At 46.7% G+C, this 25,038-nt stretch overlaps 2 protein-coding genes across 2 annotated transcripts; both read left to right on the forward strand.

Annotated features, from left to right (window-relative positions):
* The first annotated feature begins 2,291 nt into the window (after positions 1–2,291).
* Positions 2,292–2,702, forward strand: H3-4 (H3.4 histone, cluster member). The gene has a single exon (XM_059919700.1). The coding sequence runs from the start codon at positions 2,292–2,294 to the stop codon at positions 2,700–2,702; it is 411 nt and encodes a 136-aa protein (XP_059775683.1).
* A 17,342-nt stretch (positions 2,703–20,044) lies between these two features.
* Positions 20,045–24,968, forward strand: TRIM17 (tripartite motif containing 17). Its single transcript, XM_059917961.1, is given in 7 exon segments — positions 20,045–20,473; positions 21,661–21,756; positions 22,273–22,503; positions 23,882–23,904; positions 23,996–24,096; positions 24,426–24,777; positions 24,779–24,968. Coding segments are annotated over 7 exon segments (1,422 nt in total).
* Positions 24,969–25,038: the final 70 nt, after the last annotated feature.

Here is a 25,038-nt window from a genome sequence, read left to right on the forward strand (position 1 = left end):
TGTGATTAAGATGTTAAGGGCTCTAATAGATAAAGTAGACAGCATACAAGAACAGACAGACAATGTACGTAGAGAGATGAAAATGCTAAGAAAGAATCAAAAGGAAATGTTAGAAATTGAAAACACTAACAAATGAAGACCGCCTTTGATGGGCTCATCAGTCAACTGTCTATGATCTAGGAAAGAATCAGTGAGCTTGAAGAAATGTCAATAGAAACCTCCCAAACTGACATCTAAAATAAAAAAAATAGTAACAATAAATAGAAAACAGAATATCCAAGGACTGTGGGATAATTACAAAAGGTGTGGCATACATGTAATTAGAATAGCAGAAGGAGAAGAGAGGAGGGATAGAAGAAATATGTGAATAATGGCTGAGAATTTTCCAAAATTAATGATGGAGACTAAACCACGTATCCAGGAGGTTCAAAGAACACCAAGCAGGATAAATAGCAAAAAAATCTATACCAAGGCACATCGTATTCAACTACAGAAAGTAAAATATGAAAATATCTTTAAAGAACCAGAGGGGGAGAAAACACTTTAACTACAGAGAAACAAGGATAAGACTTCTCATCAGAAATCATGAAAGCAAAAATTTGTGGCATGAAATATGTAAAATGATGATATAAAAAATGTCACCAACCTAGAATTGTGTATCCAGCAAAGTTATTCTTCAAAAGTGAAGGAGAATTAGACTTTCTCAGACAAACAATAATGGATAGAATTTCACCAGTAGACCTGCTTTGCAAGAAATGGTAAAAGGAGTTCTTCAAAGAGAAGGAAAATGATGAAGGTCAGAAACACAGATCTACATAAAGAAAGGAAGAGTATTAGAGAAGGAATAAGTGAGGGTAAAATAAAATCCTTTATTTCTCTATTCTTAATAACTGGTAACTGTTCAAATAGTAACAGCAATAATATATTGGATGATAATGACAGCAATGTTATAAGGGATGGAAGGGAGGAAATGGTAATACTCTATTATTCCTGTTTGTAAGTTACCTGCACTACCCAAGAAGTGAAATAGTGTCATTTGAAAGTGGAGATTGGTTATAAATCTATATTTCAAACTCTAGGAAATCACTTAAAAAAGCTTAAAAAGAAGTATAATTGGTATGCTAAATTGAGGATAGGGTATGGAATCATATCACAGTACAGCCATGAAAGAGATCTCTAAATATCCTTAACGCCCATAACCACTCTCAAATGACAGCAGTTACAAGTCTTCCCCTATTAGAAGTTGTTATTTAATGCATTGATAAAAGTGTACATTTATAACTATCTGACAAATTTACATATACATTGATAATTTGTATATGTTTTGATAACTTATTTCAATATAATTGATTCTTTGCAATTTTTTATTTTATGCATTTAAAAACATTCTGAGGCATTTTACTTTATGCATTAAAAAATATTTTTAAATATTCTGAGCTTTACCAAACTACCAGAGTGGCTCATAGAACCAAAAAAAGAAAAGAAAAGAAAAAATTAAAATTCTTGCCATCTATTCAAACTAAACAAAAGTGAAAACTCCTAAAAAAAGAAAAAGTTACAAAGGCTCATTAGGAAGGGTATTTAAGATGTGACAGAATTCTTTCTTACCATTGAGGCAGTGGGGGTTCACTACAGTGGAGATAACCTCAAGCTGAACCTCATAAAATGGATATAGACACAATGGAGACCCCATTATAAGGAACTTGGCTGGGAGAGTTTTTAAATTGGAGAATGGGTGCTTCAGAGGAACTTTCATGCTTCATGTATTCTGTGGATGCTCCAAGGTAGGTGATGATGTGAGGGAGCAGGGTGGACCCCATCCGCCCATACTGAGTGTCATCTTCTCTTGGGATCCTTGTTATCAGGCCAAATGCGGAGTGCAAGCTTCTAGAAGTTTCTTCCCTCCTTGGCCCATAGAGGAGGAGGAGGAGAGTGCTGAGGAAAAACAAGGGAGCTGTGCACGGAGATGCAACACCCACGATGACGCCAACCGGAACCCAGACCCGACGTCCACCCCAACCCAGACCAGCTCAGCCTGCGAGCTGACCGGCGAGCTCCAGGACGCCAACCTGACTGTGGGGCCAAACCCATGCAAAGCGAAAATAAGGGGCAGGCGCCTAAGCAGAATGCCCCATGGACCAATCAGAGCTTAGCCTGTCATCACGCTGCCCGGCACCTGGCCAATGGGAAGGCGGCAGCCTCTATAAAAGTAGGCAGGCTCGCCACTTACGCGTTCAGGGAGCAACCGAGGAGGCTGTAACAGCCCTTTGGGTTCTCGGGATAGCGGAGAAATGGCACGAACAAAGCAGACGGCGCGGAAGTCCATCGGCGGCAAAGCACCTCGCAAACAACTAACTACCAAAGTAGCTCGGAAGAGCGCACCAGCCACCGGGGGCGTGAAGAAGCCGCACAGGTACTGGCCGGGCACTGTAGCACTGTGCGAGATTCGTCGCTACCAGAAGTCCCCAGAACTTCTGATTGGTAAGTTATCCTTCCAGCGCCTGGTCCGGGAGATTGCGCAGGACTTTAAGATGGACCTGCGTTTCCAGAGCTCGGCTGTAAGGGCACTGCAGGAAGTCTGTGAGGCATACCTGGTGGGTCTTTTTGAAGACACCAACCTATGTGCCATCCATGCCAACCGTGTCACTATTATGCCCAAGGATATTCAGCTGGCACACCATATCCGCGGAAAATGTGCCTAAACTGCAGACGCAGGCGCTGATCTCACCCCAAAAGCTATTTTAAGAGCCACTACCTGCTCACAAAGGGCACTGTGCACAAACCAAGTAGCGGGTGCCTTTTCTCTCCAATAAACCAGAGGCCTAGCTAGCTGTGTATCAACGTAGTCCCTTATTGGGGTTTATTGATATGAAATCACTGGTTAGTTCCTAGTGTTTGAAGATGAGGAGATTTTCCCTTGCAAGTTAACCATCAGAACAATAGCTGATCATTTTGTGTGCACCTGGTCACAAGTTTTCCAACCCCGTAGAACAGTCTAAACTTGCTGAGAAACCCTACAACCACGGTGGTTCACCATGCTCCCAATAGTTGAGCTGTGTGGAGACAACCTGAGCATGGGTTTGAGGAAAAGAGTGTAAAGATTGCTTTTTTCCTACATTGGTGCTGCTTGGAAGCTTTTATTGAGGCTATGTTAAGTTGATAAAAGCCAAGCACTGTCAGGTCACTAGTCATACAAAGGGGATAAAATCCATTCCCTACTGTCCCTGTTTGGTCTGCACTTTCAGGATGCTTACAGCTGAGTGAAGGACGTCTGTATGTAGAAGCAGTTAACATGCAGCGTGCTTTAGTGATAGCTCAATGTTGTCAGTATGCAAGAGTGGGTTTCTGAAGTTTCTTTGAGCCCAGTTTGTTATCCAGTAGACTTAAATTCAAAATCTTCATCAATTAAAGTAGTGCACACAAAAGTTTTTTTATTAAAAAAATTTTTTTTAAATAAATGTATTTATTTTATTTATTATTTTTGGCTGTGTTGGGTCTTCGTTGCTGCATGCAGGCCTTCTCTAGTTGCAGCGAACAGGGGCTACTCTTCATTGCAGTGCACGGGCTTCTCATTTATTGCAGTGGCTTCTCTTGTTGTGGCGCACGGGCTCTAGAGCGCAGGCTCAGTAGTTGTGGCACACAGGCTTAGTTGCGCCACGGCACGTGGAATCTTCCTGGACCAGGGCTTGCACCAGTGTCCCCTGCATTGGCAGGTGGATTCTTAACCACTGAGCCACCAGGGAAGCCCGGCGCACACAAAACTTTTGAAGGTTGAAACTAGTATCTTTTAAGTTTTAGAGTATATGTAAGTTAATGGGTGACAAGTCTTTGAAGGGCCATCTAAAAGCCAAGAGTGTCCAGGGACAGCTATGTTCTGGTTCTGAAGTCAGTTCTAACCTTCAATACTAGACTCCTTTTAAATAAACCCAAGCCTGAACTCTGTGCCTTTTTTTGTGCTTTATGAAGTCTTATCTTGCAAGGAATAGACTCTTGAATTCATATGACACACCTAAAGAAAGCACCAAACCCTGACTGGATCTGCACATCACCTGGTGACCTGAAAGTAAAGATTTCCTGGAATGACATGTGGAATTGAAGCTTTTCCAGGATATCCAGACCAGGCCTGTTGGAAGTTGGTCGCCAAGCCTTTGGTGGTGACATACTGCAGATTATCTCCAGTGTCTATGATCTTGGTAACATATGGATTTCAGATTAAAAGTTCCTGAGAGTTCTCCCTCCTACCCCTCCTTTTTACTCAAATGTGACCTTAATAGGTTTCCAATCTGTGCACTTTCTTTCCAGTGTGAAAGAAAGGACCCAGGAACGGTCCTTCCTGACATTGAGACAAAAAGTCACTGAAACTAAAAAACCTGACTCTTGATCAGCAGTGTTTTCAGAGAAAGATCTTGATCAAAAGGGAGTAAAGTAAAAAATTAATAAACCGAAACCTCAATTAAATAGAGTTAGGAGACCAGAACAGGGAGCTCTCATGCCCTGAGATGATAGCAGAGCCAAACAGGAAAAAGAAAGACTCCTCTTCTTTCCCAGCAAGGACTCAGGCAATGAAAAGACATGGACTCTTTTTTTTTTTTACTATAACCCTTCCATCTTCCTTTTCTCTCTATAAAAGCATTCTCTTTCCCTTACCTTGTGGGCATCTTGCACAAGGCTCACCACAGTTGCAGACCCAGAATTGCAATTCTCTGCTGATCCAGAATAAACCCATCTTTGCTGGAGAAAACCAGTTTATTTGTTTCAGGTCGGCAAGTTAAAAGGAAGTCACTAGGGTGGGCTGGGCTCTAATCTCACATGACTGGCACGCTTAAAAGAAGAGGAGATTATGACATACAGAGGGTCATGTGATGACACAGGGAGAAAACAGTTATAATATTGTGATTTACAATTTGAAATATATATTTGGTCTTCCTCCTCATTCCTAGTACAGAAATCCTAAAACCTTTGGAATTTCTTAAGTAATTAGAGTGATAATGGTGTCTTTTGTTACTCATAGCAAGCCCATTTCAATCACAACAGAGTTTATGTTAATGAGGTGATTTTGGAAAGGATAAGGGCTGGTTCACAGGGGAACCAACCCTGTGATTAGAGGTTTGAAACTTTCATTCCCACCCTTGACCTCCAGGAAGGCGACAGCAGCTGGAGGTTGAGTTCGACCACCAATAGCCAGTGATTCAGTCAACTGTGCCTATGTAATGAAGGCTCTATGATAATCCCTGTAGTACTACTGGAGATTTTCTAGGTTGGTTAACAAGAACTCATACACGTGCCAGAAGGGTGGTGCACCACAACTCCGTGGGAACAGAAGCTCCTGCATTCAGGACCTAACTCTATGTATCTCTTTATCTGGCTGTTGACTTGTATCCTTTCATATCTTTTATAATAAACCAGTAATCTAGTGAGTAAACGTATTTCCTGAGTTCTGTGAGCAACTCTAACAAATTAATTGAACCCAAGGAGGGGTCATGGGAATTTCCATCGGTTGGTCAGAAGTACAGGTGACAACTTGGACTTTTGATTGGCATCTGAAGGGGGAGGAGTCTTGTAGGACTAAGCCCTTAACCTATGGGGTCTGATACTATCTCCAGGTGGATAGCATCAGAATTGAGTTGAATTGTAGGACACTAGCTGGTGTCGAGGATTGCTTGGTGGTGTGCGGAAACACCCCCTCCAAGACACACACACACACACACACACAAACATTTAGTGATCAGAAGTGTCAGAGGTGAACTAGAGAATTGAGAGTAAAGGAAACACACAGAAGTGTGTTTTTCCATAGCAACTACTGTCTACATGCCAAGGAGAGAGGAGGCCTCAGGAGAAACCAGGGCTGCTGACACTTGGATCTCAGACCTCCAGCCTCCAAGACAGGGAGACAATAAATGTGCGTTGTTTGAGCTGCCCTGTCTGGGGTATTCATTACATAGCCTGAGCTGGCTAATAAATTATAATAATTACAATTAAAATTAGCATTAGTATTAGTTATTTCTCTCCCTCCCACCCAGTGGTGGATTTTTGGCTTCGGGGACAAGAGAGATTTTTTTTTTTACTCTTGCTCTAGTGGATAGAGCTGAAAAATCATGAGACTCTGGAGCTGTTGGTCACAGCTTTTATTGTCATGTGCAAAAAATCAGAATAAAGCAGCGGGCACTGAAATAGCAGAGATGGGAGATGAAAGACAGAGAAGGCTGGTGCTAGGGACTGTGATCTCATTGTTCCCGGGGGGCCTGCTTGGTGAGAGCCCTGATATCCTTTGATGAATGTACCACACTTTTAACCCAGTTCAAATTGGGGTTTGTCATTTGCAACCAGGAGTCCTAAGAAATATAGCACTGTCCGTATTGTGACATACGGTGACTGGATTGGTTTACTCTAATGATTCACAATTACACAAGATAAAGTACGTAAAATGCATTCTAACTTTTGTACAGCGAGCCCTGGTGGCCAGTGCCTAGAGGGCCCCATGAAAGGAAGGGCAATGGTGGTGCTAGGAGTCCACTCTGACTACATGCACACCTGCACTTGTTGGAGAAATATAATTAAAAACAAATTTAAAGTGAGAAGAGAAAGAAAACAGTTTACTCTTCAGTAAGCACAAAACCGGAACGTGATGTACATCACCAGCAACCCAAGAGACTACAAAGACAGAAAGAAATCTCATTCTTTTACAGAGCTGAGTAGATGCAACCCATTCAATACTTTAGGCACATTTTGCAATTTGGAGCCAGGTGACAGCTGAAGTTAAGCTAATTTCCTCTGAGGAAGTTGGGAGATGTGACATTATCTTCATTGATGATTATGAAGAGGATCAGAATATGCCACCCCAAAATATGCCACTTTGGCATGTGGATTATTTTGTGTTGATGGCAATTGAGAATCAATAGATGCAGAAAGACACCTTCTCAGAGCTTCCCTTATCTAACTAAAAGCAGAAACTTCTGGGAAATTAGGACTGCCATAAAGCCCATCTCTGGGGGAGTTTTATGGGCATGAAGAAGATGGAAAGTTTCACCAAGATGAGTGCACAAACAAACCTCATTAGACAACACTTATCTGCCATACATTTCCTATTCACCTTCACAGTTTAACACCTTTTGGTAAAATGGTGTATAAGCTTCTGAGTCTAACCACTTCTTGGATTTTCACTTCTTTTCTGTGAGTGCCCCCAAGCATATAAAAATATTAACATCAGTAGAATTTGTATGCCTTTTCCCCTGTTAATCTGTCTTTTGTCATGTTTACAGATACTGAATCTAAGAGGTAGAGGAAAAGTTTTTTCCTCCTCTACAATTACATTTCAGAGATGGCTTCCAGGTGCTTGGGGAAACATTCCTGAGATGTGAGACTGGCAAGGTTAGCCACTGAAAATATTTATATACATTTGAAAAGGACAGAGGGAGAAATTATGAAACAAAATGGAGATGGGGGTGGGGGGGAGAAGTGTCCCCTTAATTTCAACAGGCAGAATTAAGCCTCTTATTTTTAATTTGTATTTTCCCTTATACATCAGTTCTCTGCCTGTTGCCCCCATACCAGCGTGATGTGGGATATTCAAGAAGTATTTGTAAAAATGCTGCATCAGCCCCAGACATTCATGCTCTATTTGGATGCCCCAGGTTATTGGGCTGAGAAATATATCACCTTCATGATAAGCTAATTGGAAATAATCTTAATAGCTTCAAAAGGGAAAACTGTGAGGTCAATAAGAAGAATCAGATAGTTCTTACATGTCCTGATAAGTTGTTAGGTTTAACAAAAGGCAAGTTGTAGAACAGCATGCATAATATGTCATCATTTAGATAAAAATAATAATTAGATGATTGAATATACACCTCTTGAAGAATATACAAGGAATTCAATCTTAAAAGGGAAACTAGGAACTGAGAAAACCCCCAATTGAGGGAGACTCAAATTTCACTATAAACCTTTTGGAATTCTTAAGTTTTATACCATTTGCATGGTTTCCTTTCTGAAAATAAATAAAATATTTAAGTAACATCAGCAATGTAGATTCTGAAACATGTCTTATTTCTACTATTACAAGGTAAGTATCACTCAAAATTACAGAACTCTTTACCAGAATAAAACCGATCTGGGTACATTTTTAAACAAAAGGCCAATGTCTGCTTTATCAGATGTTCCTTTTCCTGTTTTATGTCTAACAGACAACACCATGAAGTTACTTAAAATAAAAATCAGCTTTCCCCTTACTGTCACCAGTGGTTACTCAGCCAGCAGGTCTTCCTGAGCTTTCACAGACCACTTCTCCTCCATGGCACCTGCAGAAGACTTGTGCCTTGAGGTCACAGAATAAATAACAGGCATGATTTACACCATGAAGGAGGGCCTTCAAACCAAGTTTGGGGCCAAAATCTGAGGTTCTCCTCCTCCTGAGTTACATGCCACCCAGTATCAAGAACTGTTACTTCCTGTTTACTTCAGAGACTTTATAGAACCTTCTTCTAAATTTATTTTTATTGAGATATAATTGGCATATAACAGTGCATGAGTGTAAGGTGTTGATTTGATACATTTATATATTGCAATATAATTACCGCCGTAGCACTGGTTAACACCTCTATCACATCACATAATTAGCAGTTCTTATTTGTGGAAGGAACAATTAAGACCTAATCTCTTAGGACTTCCCTGGCGGTCCAGTGGTTAAGACTCCACACTTCCAATGTAGGGGGCGTGGGTTCAATCCCTGGTGGGAGAACTAAGATCCCACATGCCGTGTGGCGTAGCCAAAAAAATAAAAACAAAAACGAAAAAACTTTAAAAAAAAAAAGACCTAATCTCTTAGCAACTTTAAATTTATAATACAGAATTGTTGACCATAATCACTAAACTGTGCATTAGATCTCTAGAACTTATTTATCTACTGGTTACAAGTTTATACGTTAAACAGCATCTCCCCCCACAGAACGTTATGGGCAACTCCCCTTCCCTCTCCACAGGAGCTACACCCACAAGCTGGGAACTGCAATTCAGGCAGAACAGAGTTTTTCCAATGGGTCACCCCATGCCTGCCCACCTCCTTATGAGGACATATCGGTTGCCTGTCTAATTGACCCCACGAGGACCTCTCTGATTGCCCACCTGCCTGGTCCTTGAGAAGGAATGCAGGTAGAAACTGGAACAAAGCAGAGGAAGGAGCCCTGGCTCACATTCATCACTTACCAGGTACAGAGAGTGCAAACTGAACAGAGGGGCGCAGTGGCTCTCGGCTGTGAAGAAGAGCCTCCAGAAATGGGTAACACCAGATCCCTAAACAGGAAAATCCATTAGTTGTCTAATAAAAACAACTTTGGACCATCATGGGCTGAAGGTTCGTGTATCATCTTGCTGTCTTTTCCTTTCGCCCGGGAGACCCTGCACAGCTCCTCTGCTGGGAGTTCGCTGTTGCAATGAGCCCATAGACACAACAGGGGTGTCCTCCGTGTTCTCAGCCTGCCTGGCTGGGATGTCCACTGGGTTGCCACCACTTCCTGAGGTAGCTGAGGCCCCAACAGATGCTGCCAGCCATCACTAAGGAGCCCTGTGTCTCGGGTCCCAGTGGCTCAAAATAATTGAGAGCTTTGTTAAGCCAGAGGGTGACCTACTGGCATTTTCTGGAATAACTGGCTTTGAGAGCTGGTGCTCCCCATCCTGGCAGTTGGCAATGTTCCAGATGGTAGAGGCCATGAACTGGCCTCCTGAGAGAGGACACATTGCAGTGAAATTCCCAAGAAGCTGAAGGGAATTGGGACGTGCCACCCCAAAATATGCTCCTTTGGCATATTGATGATTTTGAGCTGGAGGCAATTGAGAAACAACAGACACAGGAGGAGCTCTCTGTCCTCCCTCTTTCTGCCTATAAGCAGGGCAGAAGTTTCCCATTTTTAAAGAAAATTTCCACGTGTAAAGGTGCCCCCTCTCTTATACTAAAAAAAGGAGAGGGACTCATCACCTGAGATGGGACTGAGATGAGTCTGCATAAACAACCTTTATCTGTCATTAGTGCCTCCCATACATTTCCTTAGTTACCTTCCCACAACCCCCCTCCCCCAGAATTCCAGACCCCCTTTCCTTGGTCTAGTCGCTTCTCCACAATTTAGTGTCCTTTGTTAAAATGGTATAATGGCCCCAGGGTCTAACCACCAATTTGTGTTTTCAATTCTTTCTAGGAAGCTCCCATACATAATTAAAAACATAAGAAAATTGGTATGCTTTTTCTTCTATTAATCTGCCTGATGTCAGTTTAATTCATAGACCTCAGGAAAACATAAGAGGACCAGGGGAACGTTCTTTTCCCCTCCCCTACAAGGCCCATGATGCACAGGCAGTGGACGTGAGAAATAACCTTTGCTGTGGTGTATCTTCAGAATATGGGGCAGTTTGTTATTATAACAAAATCCCGACAGATATGGCAGGCTCTGTGGTAACTACAGAGAAAAACAATCATGTTAGTGAGATATCCGGAAACCAGGCCAAGTAAGAATGGTGGCAGCAGTGCAGGTAGTATGGTTGAAGAATGGACAACCTGTTAGGGGCCAGCGGGGAAGGTGTGGGGTGGATAACAAAATTGATACTTCCAGATATTTGAAGGGCTGGCTACATGAGACAGAAGAAGGAGAGGATTACTCTGTTATTTCAAAAGGCAAAACTGGAACCAGGCCTGGAAGTTGCAGGGCTGCAGACACTTGACCTAAGCCCATTCCCACCAGATTCCCGAAGGAGGATAGGCACACATCTTGTTCACTAGGAGGTGGGTACCTGTCTTGAGGATAATTGCATAAAGGATTCCACTTTTGCAAGGCGAGTAGACCAAAATCCTACAGCTCTGTGGAAATGACACCCCAAAGCGGTATTGAATGTACTTAAAATTTCCCCTATATTATATTCCATAAAATACCAACTTTAAGGTTTACAGGAATGCTGATGGTTCTCCCGGTCATTTTGGACATCACTGCAAAGTATGCAAATGCCCGTCAGCTCCCACAAACCAGAGGGCAACTTGCAGTGCCCCCAAAGTCTTAAAGCAAGTTCAAGCTTTATTAATGACAAAGACTCTCCTCCTTGACCAAACTCCAGCCAAGCTCCTCTGAGCCCTCCTCTCAACAAGGCCTGGACCTTGGGCGTCTGTATTCATCCTGGCAGTGCCCTTAGCAAGGATCATGTTAAGTCAGTTTAGTAAGAGATACCCTACCCCCCCAACCCATGATGTCTGATCTAGTTCTTCATTCCCCACCTTTGGTGTATACATACATCCTTGTCCTGCCTTGAGCAAGAATCCTGTTAGGCCAGTGATGTAGACCACTTGATGGCCTCCCAAAATTCGTATATTGAAATCTAACCCCCAAGGTGCTGGTATGAGGAGGTGGGGCCTTTGTGGGAGGTGCTTAGGTCAGGAGGGTAGAGCTCTCATGAATGGGATTACTGACCTTATAAAAGAGACCCCAGAGAGGTCCCTCATCCCTACAACCGTGTGGGGACACAGTGAGAAGGCCAGTCCATGAACCACGAGGTAGGTTCTCACCAGACACCAAATCTGTCAGCAACTTGATCTTGGACTTCCAGCCTCCAGAACTGTGAGAAATAAATGTCTGTTGTTTACAAGCCACCCCATCTATGGTATCCTATTACCGCACACCGAACAGACTAAGACAGCCAATTAAGCAAGAATCCCCCTGGTGGATGGAATTTTCACATACTGATGTACGGAGAAGTCATTCTGGCTTATATATGATTTAACTTGAATTTTATGTTAACTAGAACAGCCTGTTTGCAGTCTATCAAACATACATTGCACAACTGCTTCAGTCATTTAAAAAAAAGGTGCATTGCTCAAAAGTAAAAAATGTCCATTTAAAAGATAAAGATTATTTAATCTTTAGTCTTCCTTAGGACACCAGTACAAGCACTCCTTCAATGATAAGACTCCCTTCCCAGGCACCAAAGCCCTACTGACTCACTGCTGATCTGGTTTTATTTTTTAAACCTTGAATGAATGTACCCCCTATCTGTTTGATGTTCTTTGTTCTGACAAGATATAAAACTATGCTGCAAAAGAGGCTTCTCCAGAGCAGTTCCTCAGAGCTACCTGAGAGGCTATCTCCCAGGTTATAGTCTTCAGTTTGGCTGAAATAAAGCTCTTTTCTACTCTTATTATAGATTGCTTATTGCTTATTTCTGTCAACACCCCCTTCTCACTGATGTTTCCTCTTAGTAATTTTCTGTCCACTCACCGGCTACAAATCCCAGCTGTCTTTGCAGTATTCAGAGTTGAAGTCAGTTCTATACTGAGGTCTCTTTCCCCTCTTACAATAGTACTGGATGAAATCTGTCTTTACCACCTTTAACTAGTGTCCAGCTTTATCTCTGACAATAACCTTTGAAATGGATTCGAATATGTCATCCAAAATATGCCTGTTTTGTGCCAGTCTCAGCCTGACAATAGTAATGCTATTGGCTAGAAATGCCGGGGGGTGGGGCAGGGGGCACTCCCTGAGCCTGGTGAGGTTCCCACAGAGCCCCTTCCAAACCAGTGTTACAACTGGACCAATCCTTGTGGGTTTTATTATGATTTTGCAAGATGCTCTTCAGCAATAAGTATTAGGAAACTTTGAAGAAAAAAAGAATTTTTTACTTACAGTTCTTGGAGCATAGAATGCATGTGGTGGGTGGTGGGAGAGAGAACACGAATGGCCTGGTGGCCTTGTTCTGCTTTTACTGGGGTCAAGGGTAGGGGCCTAGTGTTCTATTAGTTCACTCTTTATTGATGAAGTTAAAACATAAGAGCAAGAATTTAGTCACAGGAAGAAGAAAAAGAAAGAAAAGGAAAAAACCAAAAAAATAAAACCCAAGCAGCCCAAATGGCCAGTTAACTAAATCAACCAGGATCGCTAAAATAAAGAAGCCTCTTGGGGGGCGGGGGCGGGAGTTAGGAGGTGCACGCTCAAGTCCTGGCTCTTTATCTAGTCATTTAGCTGGCTGTATATTTATCTGAGATAGCCTTTAGAATGCCCCCTTTGAAGTGGACGCCTCAGCAATCAAAGTTTAAGTCAGGCACTTACATTGCAAAAAGAAAGGGTAACTGTCAGAGCTTACACCACAATGCTTCTTTGCCATAGGATTATTTTGAGCTGAAGTCAACTGAGATAAAACAGACACAGAATGAGCTCTCTGCTCTCCCTCTATCTGCCTAAAAGCAGGGCATAAATCCCCCTTGCATAGGTGTCCCCCCACCCCTGTACCAGAAAAAGGAGATCACCAAAGAGGGTGATCTCACCTCAACACCGAGGTGAGTCTGCAGAAGCAAAACTTGCTAAATAACCCCTACCTATCATTACTTTCCCCATATATTTACCTTCCCACCACACCACACCAAGAAGCTCAAGCTTCCTTCTTTTTTCTTGTTACTTCTCCACAATTTATCTCCTTTGTTAAAATTGTTATTGCCAACTAAAAATTGGCACTTGCCATTTTGCCTCTACAAAGATTGTCACTTGCCAATGCAGTCGCTGACCTTCAACACACCCCGAGAGGAGTTCAGGGTGGAGATCAGGAATGAGGCACTTTGTGTTCTGGGAAAAACTGGCAGAACAGACCTTTGGACTGTTAGAGATTTTCAGGAGAACATTATGAGCCCAAATTCTTGCATCTTATATCTAGAAAAGCACTAAAATCATTAACAGAGACATCTGCTCCTCGTGACTAGCAGCAACCTTCCGCCAAAATATGTGCTTTATTGCATGTATCCCCCTTCACCAAAATCACATATATACTGACTCCCCATACCCCCACTTCTTCGGAGCAGTTCCTCAGATCTATCTGAGACACTGTCTCCCAGGCTATAGTCCTCATTTTGCCCCAAATAAAACTTAACTCACAACTCTCACATTGTGATTCTTTTTGTGTGTGTGTGTGTGTTTTACTTTTTTTTTTTTTTTTTTTTTTTAATTTTATTTATTTATTTATTTATGGCTGTGTTGGGTCTTCGTTTCTGTGCGAGGGCTTTCTCTAGTTGCGGCGAGCGGGGGCCACTCTTCATCGCGGTGCGCGGGCCTCTCACTGTCGCGGCCTCTCTTGTTGCGGAGCACAGGCTCCAGACGCTCAGGCTCAGTAATTGTGGCTCACGGGCCCAGTTGCTCCGTGGCATGTGGGATCTTCCCAGACCAGGGCTCGAACCCGTGTCCCTTGCATTGGCAGGCAGATTCTCAACCACTGCGCCACCAGGGAAGCCCTGTTTTACTTTTTTTTTTTTTTAATTTATTTATTTATGGCTGTGTTGGGTCTTCGTTTCTGTGCGAGGGCTTTCTCTAGTTGGAGCAAGCGGGGGCCACTCTTCATCGCGGTGTGCGGGCCTCTCATTATCGCGGCCTCTCTTGTTGCGGAGCACAGGATCCAGACGCGCAGGCTCAGTAATTGTGGCTCACGGGACCAGTCGCTCCGCAGCATGTGGGATCTTCCCAGACCAGGGCTCGAACCCGTGTCCCCTGCATTGGCAGGCAGATTCTCAACCACTGCGCCACCAGGGAAGCCCTCACACTGTGATTTTTTTTCAGTCTACAATATAAGCCCTTGAGTCTGGTTTTTTTTTTTTTTTTTTTTGGTGGGGGGGTTCAGTTCTTGTCTGTGAAGCCCTCACGCACATAAATTTTAAAACAATTAACATCAAATAAAATGTGTATGCTTTTCTTATTATTCTGTCTTTTATCAGTTTAGTTCACACACCCCTAAGATGGTAGAGGAAACAATTTTCCTTCCCTACACCTAAGAAGAATAAATGCTACAAACACATCATTTGAAAGTTTATATTTCCTTTTATACTTAGTTTTGTATATTTCAAAAAGAAAAAAAAAAAAAGAAGTTTGATTTAAAATTTTTGGTTTCTGTCCCTCTGGCTAAAAGTGGCAAATATGGATGGAAACAAAAACCCAAAATAAAATGATTCAAACTTTACAAAAGTAATTAAGTAGAAAAAAGAGCTAGAAATGAAATTGTAAGTCCATGTCATCAGGCATGAAGTGACGTGAGGCTCCGAAGGCCACAGGCTCAGGCACCCAAGTGTTGCAGGAAGAGGGACCCCTTCCAGGGCCCAAGAGTGGACTCTTTTCTAACACTCAGAAATGAATTGTCCAAGGAGATGCACGTGCTGACAAAGCAAGAGACTTTATTGGGAAGGGGCATCAGGGTAAGAGAACATAAGAGAACTGCTCTGCCACGAGGCTCGCAGGCTCAGGTTTTATGGTAATGGAGTTAGCTTTCCGGGTTGTCTCTGGCCAGTCACCTTGCTTGTGGCCATATTTGGTCTGACTCAGGGTCCTTCCTGGTGGTGCACACATCTCTCAGCCAAGATGGATTCCAACATGATTTCTGGGAGGTTGGCAGGACATGTTATGGGCTGGTATCTCCTCCCTTCTTCTGTCCCCTCCCGAATCCTTCTGGCTGGCAGTAGCTTATTAGTTCCGTGTTCCTTTTGGGGACCTTCTGTTGTGAGATAACTCATGCAAGCAGTTATTATGCTGCCTGGCCAGGGCAGGTGGTTTCAGTTAATGGTTCCCTTACACAAGTACTCCTTAGTCTTACCCACTGGTTTTCCATCCAACTTCTGCTCGGATCCATGGCCTTCCTCTCCTGTCTCCAGGCACCACAGCCTGAGCTGATTCTCTGCAGCTAGCTCTCCTGGCAGGCCGAGCTCTCCACACAGGAAGGGTGAGGGGACCACCAAGGACACCTTCGGGGTGGGCAGGAAACCACTGCCCCACGTGTGGTCTCAAAATGTTCCTCTGGAAACCACTGGGCTGAGAAGATGGGTTCTCCCTCAGTCAGACAAGCCCTGATCTAACAGCAGCTTCATACCAGTTGGAGACTGAACATACAAACATCGGTCAGATCATATATAAAAACAGAACTCTGACCCACAACATGCAGCAGTCTTGTCTTAATCTGCTCTGACTGCTGTAACAAAATACCATGACGGGGTGTCTAATAAGCCACAGACCTTTATTTCTCACAGTTCTGGAAGATGGAATCCAAGATCAGGGCACCAACAGATTTGGTGTCTGGTGAGGGCCTGCTTCCTGGTTTACAGACAATCATCTTCTTGCTGTGTCCTTACCTGATAGAAGGGGCAAAGGAGCTCTCTGGGGTCTCTCTTATAAAGGCACTAATCCCATTGATGAGGGCTCCACCCTCCTGACCTAATCAACGTCCCAAAAGCCCCACCTCCCAGGGGCTAGGTTTCAACATATGAATTTTAGGGGCACACATTCAGTCTATAGTAAACCTGTGCAGGAAACCAAAATACCCTCTACATTAACCAGCCCAGGAAGCCAGCCTGCTGCCAGTCAGACCTGTGGGACATCAGGCTGCTATCTCTAGCGACAGTCCAGGACACTCCACTTCTAGTCAGCTGCTCCAGTTCCCCAGACCCACAACCTCCATCAGGGCACAGATGAAACCTTCTCTTTTTCCACAAGGAAGTTCCCGCACCCCACTGATTGTCTCTGAATTGCTGCCAAGGGATGGTGGCCATCTCCCTTGCTGCAGAGAGCTGTGAATAAACACCCTCTGCTCACTCTCATTTGGGTTGTTTCCATTGACTTCCACGTTGGAAAGAGAATAGGGGGTGTTGTGGGGAAGAAGCTGCCTCTGGGAGGATGCATGCTCTGTGCTGTAACCTGGACCATTTGGGTCCATGTGTCCTTCTGAGCAAGTGGCATGGTGTTGCAGCCAGTAGTAGAAGCTCATAAGGGACCAGCAGCCTCCCCGCTGGACCTCCAACAAGCTGCACAGATGATGCTGGACCATAGTCCACACTCTCTCTGTCTCAAATTCTCAACAGTGACCCAAGGGTCTCCAGCCCTGTTGCAGGTTTAACAGTCTTTCCAGTTCTTCAAAACTTTGCTTCCGCAGTACCTGCGACCACACCCACACCTGTACACGATATTCTCGGCAAAGACGTGAGTCTGAATCTGATCACCGATAGTTCTCTACTTTTGCTGCACGTTAATGTTGGGGAAATATAATGCACAACAAAATCTGCTCCCAACCCAGAAAACCTCTCCATAAAGAGAGAAGAGGAAAAAAAATTTTTTTTGTTATTGAATGAGCATTCAAGCAGAACATGATGCTGATCACAAGCAACAGCTAAAGGGGCTTCAGAGCTGGAAGGGAACCTCATCCTTTTCTATGGCTAAGTGGATACAACCTATTACTTTCATGTCTTCACAGTAATGTTGCTAATTTTCTCCTACAATTATGATCAAAGGTGATTTGAAGTCAGATGGCAAGTTAGGCCCATCTCCTCCCAGGCCTCTGGGAAATGATTACATTTCAGACATGCTCCCGGGTCCTTGAATCATTCCTGATATGTGAGATGGGCCAAGAGGCTTATTTAGCCCGTAAAAAGATTTACACACATTTGAAAAGGACAGAGAAAGAAATGTTTTTAAAATTCTGTGATTCTATTTTCTAAATTGAAAGAAATCGTCAGCCCAGAATCACCTTGCATGCAGAGGAGGTTCAGGAACTTCCAGGGAATTCGAATTAGCAACCAGTATTCCCTCATTCAACAAGCTGCCTGGCCCCCACCCCCATTCACTGCCGTGGCACACACAGGGCAGAACCTTGAACCACCAGACTCCATCCTAGAGACGTTAAAGAAACAAGAAACACACCTTAGCCAGCCACGCCTGAGCGGGGAGAGCGGAGCTGCGGGAGCTGCGGGAGACCTGGGGCTGCGGGAGCTGCGGGAGACCTGGGGTCCTACGGACCAGCGACCCCCTTCATCTTCCCCAAAGGGGTGCCTGACCCCTGCTGCCTCTTCCGTCCTCACGTCCCTGCCAACACGGGATCCGCCCCCTGCCTCCCCACTGGTCTTCGCCCCCACCACGGACAAGGCTCCCATCCCCATCTACCTCTTCCCCTCCCCTCTTGGCTACCAAACCCCCGGCCCTGTTCCCTCTTCCTCCCCACCCCGACCTCTGTGCCGGCTCCTTGCGCATCAGGAGGATCCTGCCTCCATCCCCAGGCTGCTGACAACCTCTCGCCAAGGTAAACCTCCCCGCCCCGCACCCTGATAACGGGCCCCGCCCCTCGACCCCCGGCTCCTGCTGACGCCACAAAGCCCCACAGCCCTGGCGCCCTTGCATCCCCGCCGGGATGGTCTCCATCGCGCAGACGCAGGCTTTCCTGGGCCGCGTTTGCAGGCGTGGCTGGGGGCTCCAGGCGAGGTGCAGCGTGAGTACCAGCCCCTTGAGGGAGCAGGCAGGTGGTCACCCTGTGGGCGCTGAGGCTCAGGTTGGGACCCCGTGCACCCCCTGCCCTTAGGAGACTGGCCGTCCCAGCTTTCAAGGTGGTTGTAACTTGGGAGGAGCCAACTATTTTAGACCTACATTTACAGAGGAACATTCTGGGGTCAAAGGAGGCCCGTCCACTGTCATTGACCCAGAGCCCTTGGATAGCTTCCCCCAAAACCTGAGCCGGAGCTGGAGCCCCAGCCCACCAGACTGCCCTACTCTCACCCAGCTTCTGTTGGGTGGGCAGCAGTTGGGCCTAAGGGCAGCTGAGAGCAGAGGGAGAGACTGACCCCAAAGGCTCTTCACAGAGACAGCTCCAGACAAAGTGAACCAATGTCAGGGACTCGCGAATCTGCGGAATCCAGCCGCCATCGTTTCAGATTGTACAAAAGGGAACCTGGATGGTGCTTATAATTCAGAAATGATGTTTTCAAATCCAGTCCGTAACTCAGCCCTAACAACTACCCAGTGAAGTGCACAGGGAAAGACTTGGATCTCCACTGGATAAGGTCATGCGTATTCCAACCCCAGAGTGTGTGTATGTATGTGTGTTTGTGTGTTCAAGTGTGCACATGTGTGTAGGTGCCTCTGCATGTGCTTTTGTGTATGTGTGCCCGTGTGTGAGCATGCGTGCATACATGTGTACATGTGTTTGTGTGCAGTATGTGTTTGTGTGCATGTGTGTGTTTGTGTGCATGGGTGCATGCAGTAGCCCTCCTTTGTCTTTTCTGCACAGCACCTCGTCAAGGAAAACCAGAGTTGGATGGTATTTAGAGGGGTAGAAACAGATTTTATTCAGGACTATTGAAATTGGAAGAAAGAGATCAGCATAGAACCTGGGATTCTATATAGAACCCCATGTGAAGCTCAGTTCTGAATACAGCATGGGCCAGTGGGGATGTATAGTCAAGGAGTAGGGTGGGGGTAAGTTATGGGAAATTACTAAGAGGACACATCTTAGTAGTGGGGGTGGGGGTGTGTGTCTGGTTAAACCCACCTAGGGGGATTCTTCCTAAACTCAAACAATGCACAGACAAACATGGAAGCCCAAGGCCTGATTGGAAATTTCAGGGAGGCTGAGCTAGAGTTTGGTTAAAGAGAGAACCTTCGTCAACCCGGCTCCCTAATGGAAGAGAGAGTGTTGTTCCTCTTAAACTCCCTTCTTCCTTTGTTCTGCGGGTGTTCTGTTAAAGGAAACATGATGCTTGTTAAAACGGTACGCAAGATGTTATTTAAGACTATTGCAATTGCAGAGGGAGATGGGGGGTCATCTCTGATTGTAGCCAAGACAGCTGGGGATCTGTAGCCAAGGAGCAGGGTGATGGGGTTCAGTGATGGAAAATCACTAAGAGGCGCCATGAGGAGGGGGCTTCTTGCTAAACTGGCCTAACAGGATTCTTACTCAAGGAGGGTCAAGGACATGTATTCATTAAAGGTGGGAATGAGGAACTAGATCAGATATTATGGTGGGAGTACTGTAAAATTCTCGCTAAAACTGGGTGGGGCCAGCTAAAGACAGGCCTACGGCTCAGGGGAAGCTGACTGGGGTTTGATGAAGGAGAGGGTCTTTGTCAGCTTCCAGGGAGGCATTTGTGCCTCTTATTGAAGATAAGTCAGGGTACCCTAATAACCCCGTGTGCAGACTCCATCTGCAAAAGGATGCTGAGAGAGTACTATGGAGAGCCCAGACAGAGCTCCAGACAGAGGCTGTGGCAGGACACTCCGTTCCTTCCCCAGGAGCCATGGATGCTGTGGAACTTGCCAGAAAATTGTAGGAGGAGGCCACTTGCTCCATCTGTCTCGACTACTTCACAGATCCCGTGATGACCACCTGCGGTCACAATTTCTGCCGAGAGTGCATCCGACTGACCTGGGAGAAGGCCAAAGGCCAGAAAAGGAGGAGAAAGTGCAAGGGCTCCTTTCCCTGCCCTGAGTGCCGCAAGCTATCCCCCCAGAGGAACCTGCGGCCCAACCGTCTGCTGACCAAGGTGGCCGAGATGGCGCGGCAGCACCCCAGCCTACAGAGCAGGGACCTGTGCCAGGTGCACCAGGAGCTGCTCAAACTCTTTTGTGAGGACGACCAGAGTCCCATCTGCGTCATCTGCAGGGAGTCCCAGGGACACCGGCCCCACAGGGTGGTCCCTATTGAGGAGGTTGTGCAGGAATACAAGGTGGGCCTGGGCTGGGGGCCAGGGCAGGGAGGCCCAAGTGTCCCCACACTCCCACGACAAAACAGGCTGGTGGCCAGGCCATCGTGGTGTCACCTCTGATTATGCAGGAGTCCAGACTGACAAAGTCCCCACCTGGGCCTGTCCACATTCCCTGGTCCTTGTGCAGCCATCTGTGTGGGGAGGCCAGGCAACCCTCTGTTAGGCAAGGGGAGGGGAGCCTTTCTCCTCCATCTACCTGAGGCTCTTTGGCTGGGGGCCCATAAATTAGATTGAGCAAAGACAAATCAAAGAGAAAGGCAAACCGTTTACTAACACATGCGTGTGATGCGAGTCACTTGGGAGAAACTGCAGCGACAGTAAAAAAGGGTCAGTTAGAACTTGGGCTTATCTAGAATCTTAACAAAGAATAATACATTTGGAGAAAAGCAACAAGACAAAGGCAAAGGTTTCAGCCTCCCAAGGGTGGCAGACTATGGGGAAAGTGTCTCAGTCTGCTTGGGCTGCTGTAACAGAACACCACAGACTGGGTGGCTTACAAGCAGAAATTTATTGCTCACAGTTGGAGGCTGGAAGTCCAAGATCAGGGCACCAGCACAGTCAGGTGAGAGCCCCTTCCTGGTTCATACATGGTCAACTTCTCACTGTGTCCTCACATGGAAGAAGGGGCGAGGGAGCTCTCTGGGGTCACTTTTATAATGGCACTAATCTTATTCATATGGGTTCCACCCTCATGACCTCATCACCTCCCAAAGGCCCCACCTCTACCATCACATTGTGGGTTAAGGCTTCAACGTATGAATTTGGTGGGGAGGGACACAAACATTCAGAGCATAGCAGAAAGTAAATATATAGGGGGAAACCAAAGGAAGATAAGGGTTATTAGTGCAGGTCCATCTTAACACCAACCTTCCATCTTCTTCATGGGCATAAAACATCCCCAGCAAGGTGCTTTTGCTCAGGTAATGGGAGCCCCTGGAAGGCATCTTTCTGCATCTGTTGATTCTCAGTTGCCTCCTGTTCAAAATAGTCCTCATGCCAAAGGGGCAGATTTTGGGGTGGCATATTTCCATCCCCTGCACCCATTAGGATGGTCTTTGGGGTGGATGCATCTTCAGAGGGCACCATCTAGATGTGGGGCATACAGGGGGCCCACTGACTCCAAATTCCATGGTTTGGGTGCCCCACAGTTGAAGTTGGAGGAAAACATGGGATACCTGCGAGAGGAAATGATGAAGACCGGGAAGTTGCAAGCCAAGTAGGAACAGACCTTGGCCGAATGGCAGGTAGGTGCTGGGGACCACGCTCAGCAGCTGAGCAGGGTGGGGAAGGCCCAGCCAGGCCCCAGAGCACCCACAGGGTCTCCTGAACCTGTGGAACCCCTTGAGGTGGGAATCACTGTCCTGTGTGGATGTGAACATGGGACCCCAGAAAGGCAATGATTTCCCAGGTCACAGAATTCCTGCCAAACCAGGACTGAGAACAGTGCCCTCAGCACAGACTGGCCACTTCAGAGATGCAGGGAGCAAGGGCACACGGATGCTTGGAAGTTGCCATTTGGGGCTCAGATTAAAATTATGCTACAGTGACAGTGCAGGGGGCCTCTGTGTGGCCCCTGGCTTCTATCCCTGCCAGGTTTGCTGGTTTTCTGTGGGTCACTGGGATTCAGATGTGCCATCGTCCCCAGAGCAGCGCTTCCAAGCTGGTGGGTTTGGTTGGTGGGTGGGGTCTGAAAGCAGGCACTTGGGGTGGTGGGGCCCTGAGCGGTACCTCACCTAGGACCCCCACCACTACCACCTCAGGAGAAGGTGAAGGAGCGGAGTGAGTGCATCGTGGTTGAGTTTGAGAAGATGGGCCTCCTCCTGATGGAGGAGAAGCAGCGCCTCCTCCAGGCCCTGAAGGAGGAGGAGGAGGAGACAGTGGCAAAGCTGCAGAAGAGCATGGCCTCACTGGACCAGCAGAGTCACTCCTTGAAGATGCTGCTACTGCAGCTGGAGGACAGGAATGAGTGCACACCACTCCAGATGCTGCAGGTGAGGTGGGCACACCTGTTCACCTGGCTGGGGGTGGGGGGTGGGGGCATGAGCTCTGGCTCAGGTGTGGTTAGGGTGGGCTAACCTGTGGCAACAAATTCAGGCCAACGGGAAAGGCTCTGTCTCAGTCAGCTCAGGCTGCATAACAAATACCACAGACCGGGTGGTTTAAACAACAGACATTTATTGTTCATGTTCCTGGAGGCTGGAAGTCTGAGCTCAAGTGGGCAGAGCTGGTTTCTCCTGAGGCTTCTCTCCTTGGCTTATAGAGAGCCATCTTCTCCCTGTGTCCTCACATGGTCATCCCTCTGTGTCTGTGCCCTGATAGCTTCTTCTTATAAGGACATCATCAGATTGGATTACAGCCCACCTTAATGACCTGATATTATCTTAGTCACATCTTTAAGACCCTATCTCCAAATACAGTCACATGCTGAGGTACTGGGGGTTAGGGCTCCACAACAGATGAATTTGGGGAGGGGCCAATTCAGTCTATGACAGGCTCCAATCCTAGAGACCTGTGTTCATTCCCTTCATAGCCTAGGGATGTGGCCTGAGGGCAGCTGTTGTCCACAGTGATGCAGGGCACAGACACACTGGCCCAGACAGGCACCCGTGACTTCTCAGGCAAGAGCAAGTCACATGATCACACCTGCCAGCTATGCAAGTGGGGAGAAGGTGCAGCTGGCCTGCCAGGGATAGGCCTGCACACCGAGGCCCTGGAAGGGGCAATTATGTTGGCCAAAAAGTGGGTAACTGGCTCAAGTGTGCAGTGATGGAATCCATAGCAAAAAAATACATTTCACACTGTGAGCCATTATACGCACACTCACAGGAATATGTTTACACAAGTGAAGCAAATGCCACATGCAGGGTATCTATATCTCCCAGTGTGCCTGGGTCAATCCAGTTTTATGCCTGTTATCCTGGCATCCTGTGGGTTTTGTCCCCAATAAGTGTCCTGGTGTAGACAAGACTATACACTCGCTCTACCTTTGGGGGAATACTTTGTCTTCTATCAAAGAGCAAGCTGTTTGCAACCCACTAAACTGACTCCTGACCCACTCAAGGCCCAAGGCCCACAGGGTGAAAACACCATTTGGTCTCTGATGCCTCCATGGTCCATCATGAGCAGGACAGCTTCCCTGTGTCCTCATTCATTGTGATGGGTAGCAGGAGGCTTGGGTAAGTCAGATACCTTACTGTGTACAGCCAAAAGACAGGGTTACACTCTGGAAACTGCAAACAGGGCCATGGGAAAACATCATAAAGCCCTTCTAGCCCTACTGGCCAAATGTTGACACAGGGTGTTCGGGAACTCCACAGATCTCTAATGAGACCTTGCCAGTCTCTCTTCCTCCTTCCGTGCCTTTTGAAGGATGTGAAGGACCTCCTGGGCAGGTACGTAGCCACCTGCGGTGGAGGAGGTGATGGGTGCAGGGAGGACCGCGAGTGGGGCCAGAGGGGACAGTGAGACCTGTGTCCACTGGAGGAAGAACAGTCTGAGCGTGCAGTACCCAGAGGCCACCCCCACCATGCTGAAGACCGTCTGTAGGGTGCCGGGGCAGATAGAGGTGCTCAAGAGTTTCCAAGGTAAGTAGTGGGGGCCCAGGTGCTCTTGGCAGTGCCCCACCCTGCTCCTAGCCACTCAAGACAAGGGCCACCAATGGGGGGGCGGGTCTCAACCACACTGCCCAATGCCCAAATGGTTCCCCAGCCCCATCTCCTTGGCACCACCAATATCCACAGTTGGGGTATGGGATCATGTAGCAACTCCAGGTTCACAGCTGAACTTAGCCAAAGGGAGGCCTGGGTGGGGGTTAGGATGAATGGGGGATTATTTGGCCCCTGCTAGGGCCTCACCCTCCCCACCCTGACCCTGAAAGTTTCCCCTCTCCCCTCCACCCCGGGCCTGTCTCCAGAGAACGTGGTGCCCAATCCCTCCACGGCATACCCCTACCTCCTCTTATATGAGAGCCACCAGAGGCGCTACCTGAGCACCCCGATGGATGGCACACCCCGTGGCAAGGACAGGTTCCTAGCCTACCCCTGTGCAGTGGGCCAAGAGACCTTCTCCTCAGGGAGGCACTACTGGGAGGTGGGCATGAACCTCACTGCTGATGCACTGTGGGCCCTGGGCATGTGCAGGGACAACGTGAGCCGGAGCGGCAGGGTCCCCAAGTGCCCAGAAAATGGGTTCTGGGTGGTGCAGCTATGCAAGGGAAAGAGGTATGCACCTGCCACGTCTGCCCTGACCCCCGTCACGCTGACTGAGCCCCAGCCACATGGGCATCTTCCTGGATTTCGAGGCCGGAGAGGTGTCCTTCTACAACGTGAACAATGGGTCCCACCTGCATACCTACTCCCAGCCCGCCTTCTCTGGCCCCCTGCAACCCTTCTTCTGCCTTGGGGCCCCCAAATCGGGCCAGACGGTCATCTCTACAGTGACCCTATGGGTGAAGTGATAGCGGCGCAAGGAGGGGGAGCCTGGGCAGGCCTGGTTTCTCCAGAAGGTGATGTGGTCCAGCTCAGCAA

The sequence above is a fragment of the Balaenoptera ricei genome, chromosome 3 (genome assembly GCF_028023285.1).
Source record: "Balaenoptera ricei isolate mBalRic1 chromosome 3, mBalRic1.hap2, whole genome shotgun sequence".
Lineage (NCBI taxonomy): Eukaryota > Metazoa > Chordata > Mammalia > Artiodactyla > Balaenopteridae > Balaenoptera > Balaenoptera ricei.

Coding starts and splice junctions, on each gene's coding strand:
- H3-4 (XM_059919700.1), top strand. CDS start 2,292: ATGGCACGAACAAAGCAGACGGCGCGGAAGTCCATCGGCGGCAAAGCA.